Source organism: Staurois parvus, unplaced genomic scaffold, assembly GCF_062004578.1.
Source record: "Staurois parvus isolate SC_StPar_1 unplaced genomic scaffold, SC_StPar_1.0 ptg000012l, whole genome shotgun sequence".
In the NCBI taxonomy this organism is placed as follows: domain Eukaryota; kingdom Metazoa; phylum Chordata; class Amphibia; order Anura; family Ranidae; genus Staurois; species Staurois parvus.
Genome location: NW_028317808.1, coordinates 8,582,749 through 8,600,250, shown reverse-complemented (window position 1 = coordinate 8,600,250; position 17,502 = coordinate 8,582,749). Strand labels below are relative to the sequence as shown.

Genomic DNA, 17,502 nt, shown 5'->3' with positions numbered 1-17,502 from the left:
CATTCCAAGCAATAAACGACTCCCTCCGTTTTGCAAGATATGAAGTCATTAATCTGATGCTCCTGGCCCGTCGTAGTAGCAATAAAGCTATTCCGTCTTTTATTTAATCGTTTTGTAGCCAAACATGTAAAGCAATTTCTACATGGAAAAAAACCTTTTTCATTCAGGAAAGTAATGTGATTTGTCATTGGAGGATCCAGTACGTTTTTGACCACCTTTGTCCTGATCGTAGGAGCTCTTCTATAAATAAATTTAGGGGAGTCGGGTAGTAATTTCCCTATAACCGGATCCAACTTAAGGATATCCCAATGTTTTTTATAAATATTTTCTATTAGTTTAAAATGTACATTAAAATCTAAAATGACCGCAACCTGAGCATCAAACCCATTATCCTTACTCCTATCTACAAGGAAAGTATTTCTATCCATATTACCCACTTCCTTAATTTTCCGTTCTATTTCCTCTACTGGGTAACCTTTTTCAATAAATCTTGAGCCTAATAGGTCCGCTTGTTCAAGATAATCCCGTTCAAAGGTGCAGTTCCTTCTCATTCTAACGAACTGCCCTTTTGGGATATTAAATATCCACGGTGGATAATGGCAACTCCCCCTGGGGATATATCCATTGCGGTCAACCTTTTTAAAAAACGTTTTGGTAACTATACCCTCATTGGTAATCCTAATGTTCAGATCTAAAAAATTAATTTCATCTTTGCTATACTCCCAAGTAAATTTTATATCTTTATCGTTAATATTAAGTTTATTCAGAAAGTCTACCAAGGTGGTTAAATCACCCTTCCAAATGATGAACACATCATCAATATACCTTTTGTACACTTTCAACTCCTCCGGGTGGTCCTGATACAAATCCCTATTTTCCCAATATCCCATAAAGATATTTGCCACGCTCGGCGCAAATCTTGCGCCCATCGCCACTCCTTTTATCTGTTTGTAATAATTATTACTGTGCCAGAAGTAATTGTGGCTCAAACAAAACTCCAAACATTCTAACAAAAATTTCCTCTGGGCCCAGGGTAAATCACTGCATGTTCTAAGTCCCCAGCCTACTGCTTCCATTGCATCATCATGGCTTATTATAGTATATAGTGAGGACACGTCCGCACTGGCCAGAATAAAATCCTGCCCTCCTTTGACCCCATCCAATATCTGTAAAAGTTGCTTAGTGTCTCTCAGATATGATCTCATTTGCTTCACTATAGGTTGTAAGAACTCGTCAATGTACTGTCCCATCCTTGCCAGGACCGATTCTATGCCATTTACTATAGGCCTCCCTGGTGGATTTTTTTCATCCTTATGCATTTTGGGGACCGTATATATGACCGGTACTCTACATGTGTCTGGTACCAAGTACCTAGCTTCCTTTTTATTCAGAATGTTACTCCCTACTCCTTTCTTTACCAATATTTCCAATTCTTTTTTGTACTGAACCGTGGGGTCTTTCTTCAAAATCTGATACGTATGTATGTCTTTAAGTTGAATAGCTAATTCACTTAAATATTGTTCTTTCGACAAGATCACAATCCCCCCATGTTATGGCACAACTGCAAACCACCGAGACATGGCCGTCCACCTAAACAGACCGGGCAAGGAGAGCATTATTCAGAGAAGCAGCCCATGGTAACTCTGGAGGAGCTGCAGAGATCCACAGGTCAGGTGGGAGAATCTGTCCACAGGACAACTATTAGTCATGCACTCCACAAATCTGGCCTTTATGGAAGAGTGGCAAGAAGAAAGTCATTGTTGAAAGAAAGCCATAAGAAGTCTTGTTTGCAGTTTGCAAGAAGTCATGTGGGGGACACAGCAAATATGTGGAAGAAGGTGCTCTGGTCAGATGAGACCAAAATTTAACTTTTTGGCCTAAAAGCAAAACGATATGTGTGGTGGAAAACTAACATTGCACATCACCCTGAGCACACCATCCCCACCGTGAAACATGGTGGTGGCAGCATCATGTTGTAGAGCTGCTTTTCTTCAGCAGGGACAGGAAAGCTGGTCTTAGCTGATGGGAAGATGGATGGAGCCAAACAGAGAGCAATCATAGAAGAAAACTTGTTAGAGTCTTCACAACACTTGAGACTGTTGCGGGGGTTCACCTTTCAGTAGGAGAACGACCCTAAACATAAAGCCACAGCTGCATTTTCCTTCCACTTCACAATTATGTGCCACTTTGTGTTGGTCTATCACATAAAATTCCAATAAAATACACTTATGGTTTCGGTTGTAACATGAAAAAAAGGTGGAAAATTTCAAGGGGTATGAACACTTTTTCAAGGCACTGTATACAGTTGTGCATACCCTTGAAGAATTGTATACAGTATGGGATTCATATTCAACTGTAGATCACAACAGAATGGCACACTCATAAAACAAAACATGGCAACAAATAAACAAAAGAAATGACCCCTGTTCAAAAGTCTGCATACCCTTCGTTCTTAATATTGTGTATTGCCCCCTTTAGCATCAATGACAGTGTGCAATCTTTTGTAATAGTTGTCTATGAGGCCCTGAACTCTTGCAGGTGGTATAGCTGTCCATTCGTCTTGGCAAAATGCCTCCGGGTCATGCAAAGTCTTTGGTCATCTTGCATGAACCGCACATTTGAGATCTCCCCAGCATGGCTCGATTATATTAAGGTCAGGAAACTGTGATGGCCACTCCAGAACCTTCACCTTTTGCTGCTGTAACAACTGGAGGGTCAACTTGGCCTTGGGCTTAGGGTCATTGTCATGCTGGAAACTCCAAGAGAGTCCCATGTGCAGCTTTCATGTGGAAGAATGCAAATTGTCTGCCAGTATTTTCGATAACATGCTGTATTAATCTTGCCATCAATTTTCACAGGATTCCCCTTGACTTTAGAGTTTACTCCCCCAAATCATCACCATGCTTCACAGTAGGGTTGGTATTTTTGTCGCTATAGGCCTTGTAGCCCCATCTCCAAACATAGAACTCCTGAGATTACCTTCAGGTTTTTCTTTAAGGTGTGGCTGCAATCTTTGTTAGTCTACCTGACCTTTGCTTGGTATCAAGAGAATCCGGAATTATCTACTTCTTAATAAGTGATTGAACAGTATTGACTGGCATATTCAAGGTTTTGGATCTTATTATCTCTTTTTCCATCTTCGTAAAGTTCCATTGCATTGTACACAGGTCTTTTGACAGTTCTTTTCTGCTTCTCATGGCTCAGTATCTAGCCTGCTCAGTGCATCCATGTGAGAGCTAATAAACTCATTATACAGTCAGGTCCATAAATATTGGGACATCGACACAATTCTAACATTTTTGGCTCTATACACCACCACAATGGATTTGAAATTAAACGAACAAGATGTGCTTTAACTGCAGACTGTCAGCTTTAATTTGAGGGTATTTACATCCAAATCAGGTGAACGGTGTAGGAATTACAATAGTTTGCATATGTGCCTCCCACTTGTTACGGGACCAAAAGTAATGGGACAATTGGCTTCTCAGCTGTTCCATGGCCAGGTGTGTGTTGTTCCCTCATTATCCCAATTACAATGAGCAGATAAAAGGTCCAGAGTTCATTTCAAGTGTGCTATTTGCATTTGGAATCTGTTGCTGTCAACTCTCAAGATGAGATCCAAAGAGCTGTCACTATCAGTGAAGCAAGCCATCATTAGGCTGAAAAAACAAAACAAACCCATCAGAGAGATAGCAAAAACATTAGGCGTGGCCAAAACAACTGTTTGGAACATTCTTAAAAAGAAGGAACGCACCGGTGAGCTCAGCAACACCAAAAGACCCGGAAGACCATGGAAAACAACTGTGGTGGATGACCGAACAATTCTTTCCCTGGTGAAGAAAACACCCTTCACAACAGTTGGCCAGATCAAGAACACTCTCCAGGTGTATGTGTGTCAAAGTTAACAATCAAGAGAAGACTTCACCAGAGTGAATACAGAGGGTTCACCACAAGATGTAAACCATTGGTGAGCCTCAAAAACAGGAAGGCCAGATTAGAGTTTGCCAAACGACATCTAAAAAAGTCTTCACAGTTCTGGAACAACATCCTATGGACAGATGAGACCAAGATCAACTTGTACCAGAGTGATGGGAAGAGAAGAGTATGAAGAAGGAAAGGAACTGCTCATGATCCTAAGCATACCACCTCATCAGTGAAGCATGGTGGTGGTAGTGTCATGGCGTGGGCATGTATGGCTGCCAATGGAACTGGTTCTCTTGTATTTATTGATGATGTGACTGCTGACAAAAGCAGCAGGATGAATTCTGAAGTGTTTCGGGCAATATTATCTGCTCATATTCAGCCAAATGCTTCAGAACACATTGGACGCCGCTTCACAGTGCAGATGGACAATGACCCAAAGCATACTGCAAAAGCAACCAAAGAGTTTTTAAGGGAAAGAAGTGGAATGGTATGCAATGGCCAAGTCAATCACCTGACCTGAATCCGATTGAGAATGCATTTCACTTGCTGAAGACAAAACTGAAGGGAAAAGGCCCCAAGAACAAGCAGGAACTGAAGACAGTTGCAGTAGAGGCCTGGCAGAGCATCACCAGGGATGAAACCCAGCGTCTGGTGATGTCTATGCGTTCCAGACTTCAGCCTGTAATTGACTGCAAAGGATTTGCAACCAAGTATTAAAAAGTGAACATTTGATTTATGCTTATTATTCTGTCCCATTACTTTTGGTCGCTTAACAAGTGGGAGGCACATATGCAAACTGTTGTAATTCCTACACCGTTCACCTGATTCGGATGTAAATACCCTCAAATTAAAGCTGACAGTCTGCAGTTAAAGCAAATCTTGTTTGTTTCATTTAAAAAAAAAATGTTAGAATTGTGTCGATGTCCCAATATTTATGGACCTGACTGTATATACACACAAACACTAATTGCAATTTAATAAGCCACAGATGTGGGAAATTAACCTTTGATTGCCATTTAACCTTTGTGTGTCACCTTGTGTGTCCAGGGCATGTAAACGTTTGATCAGGGACATTTGAGTGATTTCTGTTACTATGATTTAAAAAAGAGCCAAACAACTATGTCATAATAAATGGTTTCATATGAACCTATCCTTAAATAAAATATTTTTTTTTTGGCATGATCAATCATATTTTTAATATGGATGACACAATTTCACAATTTCTGACAGGGTGTGTAAACTTTTGAGCACATCTGTAGAATTAAACTACATTTTAAGCCACTAGAAAAATCAGATTTGTAACTGGTACCCTGCCAAAAGAAGAAAACCAGCAGCAGAAACATGGTTCAGAACACAGAGTACTATCTGCTGGGAGAAGTAATTGGTAGATGAGTTACAGCAAATACATAGTTCATAACTTTAGCACAGCTAAAGTAAAACTTAGCAGAAGCAGTCAATTGGGAACAGTATTCAAAAATATTTATTTTGATAGTCGGCTGTTAAACAGGATCCAACAAATAGGCTGCTTCAGAACCAGCATGGCAGCAAGCAAATATTATCAATAAAAGATCAATTACTAGAGCACTACAATGACAAGGAGAATCCTTTTCCACAGACCCTATTCTAGTCCATTGTGGGGGGAAAAAAGGCATTTGATGGTTGAGGAGCAACACATAATACAAGACATCTTCAGAGACTAGACATATTACAATAATACATGCTACAAGAGATGTTCAGAGACTGCTGACATGATACAAGAGATGGTCAGAGACTGCAGACATGATACAACAGATGGTCAGAGACTGTGAGCATATTTATATGATTTGTTGGGGACATGGGACATGCTTCAGGAGACAGTCAAAAGACTAGAGACATATTACAAGAGACTGCTAGAAATCATTGCTATAACAGGGTAATTGGAAACACAGATTGACTGCAAAGGCGTCAATGGCCACACAAAAAGTGCCAAGTGCAGGTTGGGCACCAGAGCACTAGAATATCCAGACATTCAACTGCATACCCATAAATAAGAGACACCAACAAACACACTGTTTGTGACACTGAGTGGTGTCTCTGGCCTGAGAGAAATCATTGGTAAATGATTGTTCTTTGCAACAGATTCATAATTTGATGATCTCATAGGAACATTAGATGACATGGGGTTTAGACATGAATCAGAGTGAGAGATGGGCCGCATTTTTTCTATTGCTACCCTACTAATTCAATTATAATAATAATGATAAAACAGTAATAATGAACCTATATACTAAAACAAGTAATAATATAACTGTCATATTATTGTTTAGATAAAAAATATGGATTTACCATAGCAGATAAAATGAAGCCTGCGGTAATGACTGCCACTGGAATAGCAATGGCCATTCGAACATCATATGGGAGTGAACATTCCCCGCAGTCTGCTGGACATGTAGCACAAAACTCTTCCTCTTCACAATAACCATTGCCACACACTGGAATAGAAGAGATCAGGAAAACAATATGATAATAATGCAAACCTGTTGATGAGTAACTGCACTGTATAGTGTATTTGAAATAAGTGGGACTGTTTATAATCCAGGATTATAAACTGCTCCAAATCTATAGAACTTTAGTGAATTTAGTGATGTTAGTGACATTGAATTCATGCTGATTATACAACAGAATTTCAGCCATTTAGTTAGTGTAGACAAATATGTAAGTCTTCATTTAACCACTTTCACCCCCTTCATGCCCATGCCAATTTTCAGCTTTCAGCGCTGTTACACTTTGAATGACAATTGTACGCTCATGCAACACTGTACCCAAACTAAATTTTTATAATTTTTTGAGACAAATAGAGCTTTCTTTTGGTGGCATTTAATCACTGCTGGGGTTTTTATTTTTTGCTAAACAAATGAAAAAAGACAAAAGAAAAAGTTTCTTAGTTTCTGTTATAAAATGTTGTAAATAAGTGATTTTTTCGCTTTCACTGACGTGTGCTGATAAGTTTGTACTAATGGACACTGATCAGGCTGCACTGATGGGCAGTGGTGAGGAGGCGCTGATGAGGCTGCACCGATATGTGCCAATGATAGGTGGCACTGATGGGTACTGATTGCCAGCTCTGATTGGTACTAATAGCCACATTGATGTGCACTGATGGGGTTACACTGATCATCAGGGCACTGATGATCTCAGGGGGTGCATGGGAGGACATCCATGGACACCCCCCAAACCTAGCCGACTGTGCTGTAGCGGTCTTTTGGCTATAGAATGGTTGGAAACTGGTTAATCCATATATATATATATATATATATATATATATATATATATATATACACACACATACATATATATATATATATATATATATATATATATATATATGCTTTAATAATATATCTGCTTTAATAATTATATATATATATATATATATATATATATATATATATATATATAAAAACAACAATCATTTTTGAGAACCGTCTGTTTGCACATTTTCCATTTACCTAGGCTATGGGGTCTATTTCTAAAAAAAAAAAAAATATGTGTGTTTAATAATTTCTGTAGTTTGTCTAACATGTTTATTCTCAGCTCTGTCTAGTGGCCATAAGGAGGCATTTTCCTGAAATACCACAATCACTAAATACCACATTATAGTCATTAGATGGAGCTGATGATCATAGAAAATACACATATTGGAAACATTACTTGAATATTTGCAATGGCTGTGAAAAGGATGAGGCAATTTTTGTTCAATGCTGAGGTAAATTTTTATTAATAGACTCATGTTTGATCTACAGAGAATTGCATAATTAAGAAAATTGGATTTATGATTTGTTTAAACCTCTGTAGACTTAACACATCTGGATATAATATTGAAGCAAATACTACAATTCAGTTTGCTGGGTTTGCAAAACAATTTCTCACCTTCATTCTTTTAGCAGGTTAAAACAAACACTTCTATATCAAGAGGAGACAAAAAGAGCAGTCTGGCTTGCACACTTTATCAATAGGTTCTTTCTTTCAATGGATACCCAGCATACATTTTGCACTATATGATCTATATGGTCACTTGTTTTTTGTATCACTGGATGTTAATTTTGAAAGAGAATAAATTACATGGCACATTTTATACATATTTGCAACCACCTGATGTTCAGTAATCTATATGGGTTTCTTTTCTTTGTTTTTAAGTTAAGATTGTATAAAGATTGGGCAAAGCAACTACAATAGTGACTGTTACCCAAAACAGCAGCTCACAAATCATCACACATTATTATTATTATTTTTATTATTATTGTTTAGTTTATTTATTATTAATAATAGCCTGCTATTAAAACCTAGTGGGTGATTTAAGAAAGGCATTTGTGACGCATTTGTGACTGTGTTGATGTAGTCAAATTTGTGAAACTCTGCAACATTTTTTCTTGTTTGACGCTATTGCTGCAACAAATTTATAAAGAGATAAAGTAAAGTGGAGGAAATTAGACCTCCTCCATGTTTGTAGTAAAATACGTCACGTGTGAAGCCGGCCATAATTGGTTCGAATCTCAGCCGGTTCAGCAGGGACCACCCGAGATTCGATCCATGTATGGGCAGGTTGATTGTACCCAAGTTGATCCATCAATTGACTAGGGTACATCCAGCATGTTGGATTTCTAGCATGCAATTATAATTGCTAGCAATAATCACTGTGTTCTCCCAGCAGAGATGGCTCCCGGCTACCCCCGCCAAAAGAACACAATAGCCCCACATCAGGGATTTCCCCATCAACATTGGCTGTGTTGATGGGGTAATCAAGCAATTTTCTTTCCTGCAACCATGGTTGCAGGAAAGCAAATCACATCATCTATAGATTGCCTAAGTAATGTGTCATAGGCAAAATGTTGCTTGGACAAAAATATTTTGGGACAATTTTGCAAAAGATCAATGTATACCCTACAGACACTTACATAAATCTGTCACAAGACATGCCATTTGTCACACTTTGAGACAGTATCTATGATCGCCTTTATGAATTTCACAGAGTGGGGTATTTACTAAAACTGGTTCACTCGGAATCTGGTTCAGCTGTGCATGGTAGCGAATCAGCTTCTAACCTCAGTTTGTTCAATTAAGCTTTGGCAATAAAACCTGGAAACTGATTGGTTTCTATGTAGAAGAGAGCCTGGTTTCCAGCTTCAGTAGTTAAACCCCAGTGTGTCTTATCTATGATCAACAACAAAATGGAATCATATAATTTATAACATACCTACTACAGGTAACACCAGTGTTTTAGCCTCCAATGCAACTTGCATGTTACCAACCCTAATATGAGCAATTAAGGAAGTTACACCAGGATGAATTAAGACAACCTGAAAATAAAAAGCAAAACAAAAGTCAACAACTAAAATACTGTAAAACCCTACTGATTGTGTGATATATGCAATAAGAATGTGTGTAGAAATGGGATAAGTGCTTTCATGATCTAATTTTGTCGTTTCTGAAACGCTGTATTATAACAATATCACTAATCTCAGCGGTACATCTCTGATAAATGTCATGAAATTCAGGACAGTGATATTATTACCTTAGTTGGTGAAATGTATTATCTGACCTGTTTTTATACTTGGAGAAGAATTCTGCAAGGCCGTGTTCAGATATCACGTTGCAGGAACAAGTGCTCCCAATTTGCGATTTTAAAGCACAATTTACATGTGTTTCCATGTGTCATGCTCAGGGCAGCCCATTTACTTCAATGGTCTACCCCATGTTCGTTTGTCACCCAAAAGATGTTCCTGCTCCTCTCTGGGCGACAATCTTAGTGCGATTTTAAATTGCATATTTTGAAGTGATTTCCAAGCAATTCAGATGCCTGCAAAACCCAGCAGGATCACAACACGTTGCGTGATTTGCTGTGATTTGAAATCAGGGGCAGAATCTCTGATTCTGACCAAATGTGAGCGGGCCTAATACTATCTTATTTTGCACTGGGTCAAATGACAACTTGCTGATGACATAGGAAAACATGGACAACTGATATTAAATTTGTAATAACATCTTCTGAGTGAGGATATGTGTTGAAAGCCAATGGAAGAACAATCTTCCCATGAGATTGCATTTCATGTATTTTAGGCATGCGTTTTTAGGCAAGCCCTGAAACTGCTGCTAGGTACTGCCATCTTGAATGTGATGTCAGCAGACTCAACTTCTCTCCTCCATAGGGAGGTGAAGGGAGAGCAGAACTGCTGAACTAGCACTGACAGTAATTAACCACTTTCCCTCCTGAGGATTTGCCACCCTTCCTGACCAGGCCATTTTTTGCATTATGGCGCTGCATTACTTTGACACTTGTGCGGTCAGGCAACACTGCACCTAAATGAAATTTACGTTTTTTACTCCCATGAATTGAGCTTTCTTTCAGTGGTATTTGATCGCCTGAACATTTTTAATTTTTTGCACTATTATAAAAAAAGGCCAAGAATTTTGAGAACAAAACAATATTTTTGACTTTTGCTATTAAACATGTCCAGTAAAAATTTTTTAAAAAAATCAAATTTCGGCATAAATTTAGGCCAAAATGTATTCTGCGACAGGTGTTTGCTAAAAAAAATCCCAATACGTGTAAATTAATTGGTTTACGTGAAAGATATTGCATTTACAAATGGCAGTATATATACTGGAATTTTTGTTTTTTATTTTTACTAGTAATGGTGGCGATCAGCGACTTATAGCGGGCATTTTGACACTGGGGGGACTGACCTGGTGTCACTGACATCTGCAGTGACACCAATATAGTGATCAGTGCTAAAAAAAACCCCCACCGACACTGTACTAATGGCACTGGGCAGGAAGGGGTTAACATGAGAGGCAATCAAAGGGTTAACTGTGTGCTGGGTGTGTTTTACTATGGGGCTCTGTTTTTGTTCTTCACGGTAAGCACACTGCTTTGTATTGCTGCGCTGTGCACAAGCTGACAGGGAGGAGAACTGTTGTTTACAAACAGTTCTCCTACCCATCGGAGACCCTCAGCAATCACCTGGTGCCGGTGAGTAATCACTGGCCGAGACCCAGTGATTGCCAGCCACGGATGCGAATGGCGGCATGGGTAGGGAGCGCGCGCCTCGCACACACCCCCTACCCAGAAATAGAAAATCATATATATATATATATATATATATATATATATACACACACACACACACACATGATTTTGCACACCCGTGCCGCCCTGTAGCAGTATTTCTACTATAGGGAAGTGGGCAAACGGTTAAAGACTTGCAGAAGAGGAGAGGGCTTTGATGTGGCAAGAAGAGAGCTAGAGAACTGACTTGTCAAATTTGTTAGCCAGCTCAGAGGTACATTACATATTAACAAAAAGGTTTATAGAAAGGCAAAATGTTTTTACTATACTTGATTTATCTGTAGTTATGCCTGCAATTTTTATACTGATAAAAGTGTCACTTTAAAGTAAAAGAAAGCTATCACATCTTGAACAGCTTACAAGCATATATATATATATATATATATATAAAAAGGAATATAGGTAATCACAAAAAAGAGATCATTGTCCTGCCAAATATCATGATTATGATCAGAAGTTGCCTTTGACATTTAGGTATACAATAGAAAAGTATATTTTTGACAGTGTTTCAGTATTTCTTTTACTTACAGAAACCAGACAATTTATATATGCTAAGAATTGAGGTAAAACCATCTTCAGTGAGTGTTCTATCAAAGTAATGGGTGCACATCTAATTTGGCAGTTAGTGCTCTATGATTAATGTGACCCTGTTGCTATGATTAAAAAATTGAATGAGAGCCAGTCTGTAAAAAAAGAAAATGAATGCTTACCTTTAAGGGCAGGAATGTCACATTAAGAAATCATTTTACCAGTAGACAAAATGAATTCATTTTACACTTCTTCACAAGCTACAGAGAAATCAGCAATTAGAGGTTTAAAATGTATGTCAAGCCAAAAATGTTATGTTTTGGATAGAGTAGGGAAGGAATTAGAGCTCCTGTAAGATCTAGAGATGCTATTTGGAGCTCCCTTATTTTGCTTTACCCTCACTTCTTGTCCCTTCTAGAATTGCTCTACTTTGCTTAAAGTGGAGCTCCACCCAAAATGGGAAGTTACGCTTTAAGCCTTTGTCCCCTGCTCCCCATTAAGGATTGGCCCCTTTGGGGAGCGGGTACCCGAATTTGACAGATACCCGCTCCCACTTCCACTGCGATAGCCTAGGAGATCGGAAGCGGGAGTTGTCCTCCCCCCTCCCTCCCTTGTGGGACACGAAGATTACGGGGCCATTCACAAAGCGCAGCGCTTCTCACGCATGTGCAGTGCCCACACTGAAGATGCCGGCGCCAGGGAGAGAAGACGGCTGGTGAAACCAGCCGTGGTGAGGACACCGCTGGACCGAGGGACAGGTAAGTGGCTGTATTTAAAAGTCAGTAGCTACAGTTTTTGTAGCTGCTGACTTTTATTTATTTTTTTTCAGGTGGAACTCCATTTTAAAGAAAAGTTTTTGGAGAGTTATCTTCACTACCTGTCTGGTAAAATGTCAGCAGGACAAGAATAAAGGTGAATACTTTTTTAATAAAGGCCTGAATGGCAGAGAAAACCTAGCAGTAGTTCTAAACCTTCCTTCCTCGATCCAAAATAGGTTTTGGCTTGACCTGGGTTGATTGACCAATATCAAGTCATCTGCACACGTGGCTGCAAAAAGGTGACAACTGTGCTTACGGATGGGGATCACTGATTGTCTCTTGTCTACAGGCATCAGTCTTAGGTCAAATAAATATAATGACTTGTACAGATTGGCTTGCTCATCATTACTGCTCTTCACCCACATCCATAACTGAAATGTTCACATGGGAAGCGTGTATAAAATATGTAGCTATACCTTGGCAGTCCAGTTCCCTTGTGTCATTTTTCCTGTGGTGGATAAGGTGTGTGTAAATATCTGCCCATCATCTGGTATCCAAGGACCACAAATTCCCCCTTTTCCCTAAGGTAATTAAACAGAAACAAGCGAGGAATGAATACTAAAGCTGCATTAGAAAATAGAATCAGAAAGACAGGTGTATGTTCCTCAAACTGTTTAGAATGAAAAACTATAAATAGTAAAATGCTCATGTCAGCATATTTTAAAAACGCTGTTGGCATTTAAGTCCCATGTACAACTGTCATATTATATGAGTGATGCAGAAAGTAGTTTTAAAGGCTACATCAAATTTCTTCAGTTTTGGTTTGTGTGGAAACACTTGACATTTCTGTCAGGTTTTGGTGTCCTGATTAGAGACAGACGCTAAACTCTTATTTAAAAAAACAAAAAAAAAACAAACAAACAACATATATATGTAGAATTGTGTATGTATTCCTAAAGTACCTTCTATTGCCCTCAGATTCCTCCAAATTACCAAATGCTATTGTGATCTGTTCCTGTTAGAGGTGACTATGTTTGCCCTCCATGGTCCCACTATATGTAGAAACGTAGTCACCCTCTCTTGTTCACTCCCGAGATGGACCGTGCACTATGGGATTTGTAGTGTGCATCAGGGCCGGGACAAGGAGTGGGCAGAAGGCACAGGAGCCCCAGGCACAATCATTTTCTTGGTTGGGGGGGGGGTGGCACGCAGTTTCAGTGCAGACACGGTATGCCAGTCAGGCTCATCCTGGTTGAAGATGCACAGCCCAGTACGGAGATCACTGTCCACCACTGCTGCTCAACACACAGTGCTTGCACAGCTGGAACAGTGTACCAAGTGCGCTCCTGCCCCCGATACCAGTCTAATCTGTCAGATGGAGTGATCACTGCCCATCAGATCATTTCTAGTCCTGGCCTCGGAGTCTGAGGTGACGTCATTTAGAGGCTGGGAGGTTGGAGACAAAGAGAAAGCGTTGCCGGCACCTTCAGGGGGGGTGCATAGCCTCTCAGTGAGCTGCCAAGAGTTTGAGCAAGTCAGTCCCACCCACTCCACAGAACCAGTGATTGACAGTCCTGCCTCTCTGCTCAGAGTGGAAGGGAGAACCGAGCGATCAAGAGTGTTTGATCGTTTAGTTCTCAGTGCAGAATTTTTTATGTTTAACCCAATCCAAATACTTCTCTTTTGAAGTAGAATTTCAGCTTAACTAGCCTTAAAAATGTGCACAGCCATCCAAAGCAGTGTACCCGATGCTGACAGGGAGGAGAACTCTTAGTAAACAAAACAGTCCTCCTCCCCGTCGGAGAGCCTCGGTAATCACTGGCGAGTAATCACCGTCTGGGACCCAGTGATTGACAGCCGTGGCCACGAACAGCGGCAAGGGTAGGGCGCGCATGCGGCTCACGCGCGTCCCCTACCAAGTAATGCTAAATCATGTATATATAAGTGATTTTGCGCAGCCATGCCACCTTGAAGCTGTATTTCTGCTATAGGGCGGTCAGGAAAAGGTTAAAGTAAGAGGTGTTGCATCACAGTAAAGAAGACATTGTCTGAAGATCCATGGTGTGCTGGCAAATATTTATGCTGTTCTCAAAATAAGCAAGTATATACATCTTTTTTTCTACACAGGTTAGTTAGCATAGGTGTTGGGATGGGGGGGGGGGGCATTTTAAAGGATAGTTAGGTCTAAGCTGAAATTCCACTTTAAGGGGGGTTTAACTAGCACCACAGACCACCTCTGCTGGGGATTATTATTGTAGAAACTGGCACCAATGATGGGTGTTATTATTGAAGAAACTGGCACCAATGCTGGATGTTATTATTGAAGAAACTGGCACCAATGCTGGATGTTATTATTGAAGAAACTGGCACTAATGCTGAGTGTTATTATTGAGGATACTGGCACCAATGCTGGATGTTATTATTGAAGAAACTGGCACCAATGCTGAGTGTTATTATTGAGGAAACTGGCACCAATGCTGAGTGTTATTATTGAGGAAACTGGCACCAATGCTGAGTGTTATTATTGAGGATACTGGCACCAATGCTGAGTGTTATTATTGAGGAAACTGGCACCAATGCTGGATGTTATTATTGAGGAAACTGGCACCAATGCTGAGAGTTATTATTGAGAATACTGGCACCAATGCTGGGAGTTATTATTGCTGCTTACACCAATGCTGGATGTTATTATTGAGGAAACTGGCACCAATGCTGGGTGTTGTTATTGCTGCTACTGACACCATTGCTGAGGATTTTTGCTGGGGATTAATATTGCAAAAACTGGCACTGATGCTGGTGGTTTTGGGGGTGTAAAGAAAGTACGGGCCCCAGGTGTAAGATACGCCACTGATAGGGGTAGGCTTTGTAGTCGGGGGGGGGGGGGTTGTAGGTGAAGGAAGAGCACTGTACTGGGTGTGGGGGTGGAAAATTGTAGTGGTGTTTCTTCCAGTGACGCCACCAGTGCAGGGCAAGTTTTTTCCATTGCCTCATATTTGTGCACCTGTTTTAAACTTTTCACTGGTGCTGTAAGGGACCGCCCGGCGGTACCACTGTCACTCCACTGAATAGGCGTCCCCAGCGCATGGAATCTAAGTCCCAGGGTGCTTGTTCACCAGGGCCCCTGATGGTGGGGATGGACTTGGAACCCCCCGAGACCAGGTCGTGGCTACTGGGTACGTCCGCCAGTGGTAGTGGTATGCGCCAAGGGCTCCCACGGGAAAGAGTCTGATATGAGGAGGTCAGAAGACCCCACTGCGAGGGATGGGTGGATGGATGGATGGATGAGCAAGGTCAGACGGGCCGGGTCGGTAAGAGAGAGGACGGTAAGGTACAAGGCAGCGGGCAGAGAATGGTCGGGTCACACGCCAGGTCAGCAACAGCAGGTCAAATCCAATAGGGGGCATCCAGGAGAGAGGTCAGGCAAAGCAAGGGTCAGGACAGGAGAAAATAGCAAGGTCAGGTACAATCCGGGTCAATAACTTACAGGGCACAGGTTCGCAGAATCACAGGATGCAGGAAAGACCAGAAGGCACTCAATGACAGCTCAGGGCCATTTAAATATCCCGCCCTGCACTGCCATTGGTGCCCAGCGGGCGGCCGCGGCTTCTACTCCGCATGCGCGAACGCCGCGGCCGGCCCGGACCTAGTGCCCGTGTCCCTGCACAGGGCGGTGCACTGCGCCTGCGCCGGGACCATCGCGGCGGGGATCGAGGAGATCCCTGACAGGTGCTATTTCATTGCATGCCACAAACATAGCAAACATTTTGGCATTCATTACTATTGGCACCATACCCTTCTCAAACCAATAGTGGGGGGGTGGGGGGGGCACAATTTTCCATCTTCGCCCTGAGCACCAGTTGACCTTGTCCCAGAACTGGTGTGCATAGAGCAGTGTACATAACCACAACTAATGTGAGTTGCTCATTCCAAAGCAGTAAGGATGAAAAAGAGGTTTGGGAGCTTACCAAGAGGGGTACAAGGTAGAAAAATACAGTAAAAAACAATTTCATGAAAAATAGATGACAGGGCCATTAGGTCCTGTTCACTCTGGCATTGGAAAAAGGCATTTGGGGTGTGTTTTTGTCACTCCCCAAATGCCTAGCAATGCCTAGCATAGTAGCCTGAATGAATATTATGGACATATTTGAAAAACATGTAGCGTGTTGCATCGCTATGTGGCAAAAATGCAGCTACATATCGAATATTGGAGGAGTTGGAGCTTGTCAACTCTATACATTCACGTCTATGGTAATGAGCTGTAGTTTGTTTTGTCAGGCTTCGTAAGGTACCTAAATGGCCTACACCTATGAAAATGGCATTACTCAACTTTGGTCTAAGCTGCACAGCTTGATTTATTTACAGACACCCCTCACCTACATAGGCAGTATTTTGGTAAAGGTAAAACTATGCCTTTAAGGAAATACATTTTTACATTTCCCACGAAGCTTGGGGCAGGTACATGTTACATAAGCAGAAAACATACAATCTGGGTTTTGTAAAAAAAAAAAAAAACCTTAAGAATGCCATTTTATGATAAATGACAGAAATAAAAATTCACCATAATGATGCAACATAAGAGTCGCATAGCATCTCTTTGTAAATAACACGATAGGGTATAAATAAACCGTTTATGTACCTCTGCACTTCCAGCATACTGCTACACCAGGTGTTGGCCTATTTTTCCCAACGCACTCTATCATATAGCAAGGCTTGTGTACTTACCATGAAGGAAAGGGGACAGGAGTGGATGTTAGCATGATGGACACAGCAGTTTTCTCCATTCGCATCTTTCCAGTTGGCCGGACACTCTTGTTCCTCACAGAACCTTTTAGCCGACTCAGCATCTCTTCAGCATACACATAAAGAAACCATACACATGATCACGTCATTATACTGTGCACTTTTGCCATTATTTGATTCTACAATTCTGCTTTAAATATACAGGAAATCTTTCACTGGAAACAAAAGAAAGCCCCCTGAGATTTCTTTTTACTTGCATCAACATTATTTTAATCAAGAGTGAGTTACTAATAATAGTTATATCGATACTGTACTTATGGAAAATGAGATTGTGAATATCACGCCTCGGGAAGAAAGCCAATGTTCGTACATTTCCAGTCTACTGAGTTGCCAATACATGGCATTATTTTGACTGTTCTTTTTATGGTTTTGACATTTTTTTCTAAC

General features: G+C 40.7%; 1 protein-coding gene across 1 annotated transcript in view; it reads right to left on the bottom strand.

The window, feature by feature from the left end:
• The window catches only part of LOC149473686 (atrial natriuretic peptide receptor 1-like), a 206,497-nt gene that overhangs the window by 160,776 nt on the left and 28,219 nt on the right, over nt 1-17,502 (bottom strand). The window contains exons 4-7 of the mRNA XM_089674786.1: nt 17,038-17,161; nt 12,792-12,896; nt 9,158-9,260; nt 6,250-6,395 (exon numbers count right to left, since the gene is read on the bottom strand). Of these exons, the coding sequence (XP_089530912.1) occupies nt 6,250-6,395; nt 9,158-9,260; nt 12,792-12,896; nt 17,038-17,161 (478 nt within the window). The remainder of the gene's footprint in view (nt 1-6,249; nt 6,396-9,157; nt 9,261-12,791; nt 12,897-17,037; nt 17,162-17,502) is intronic.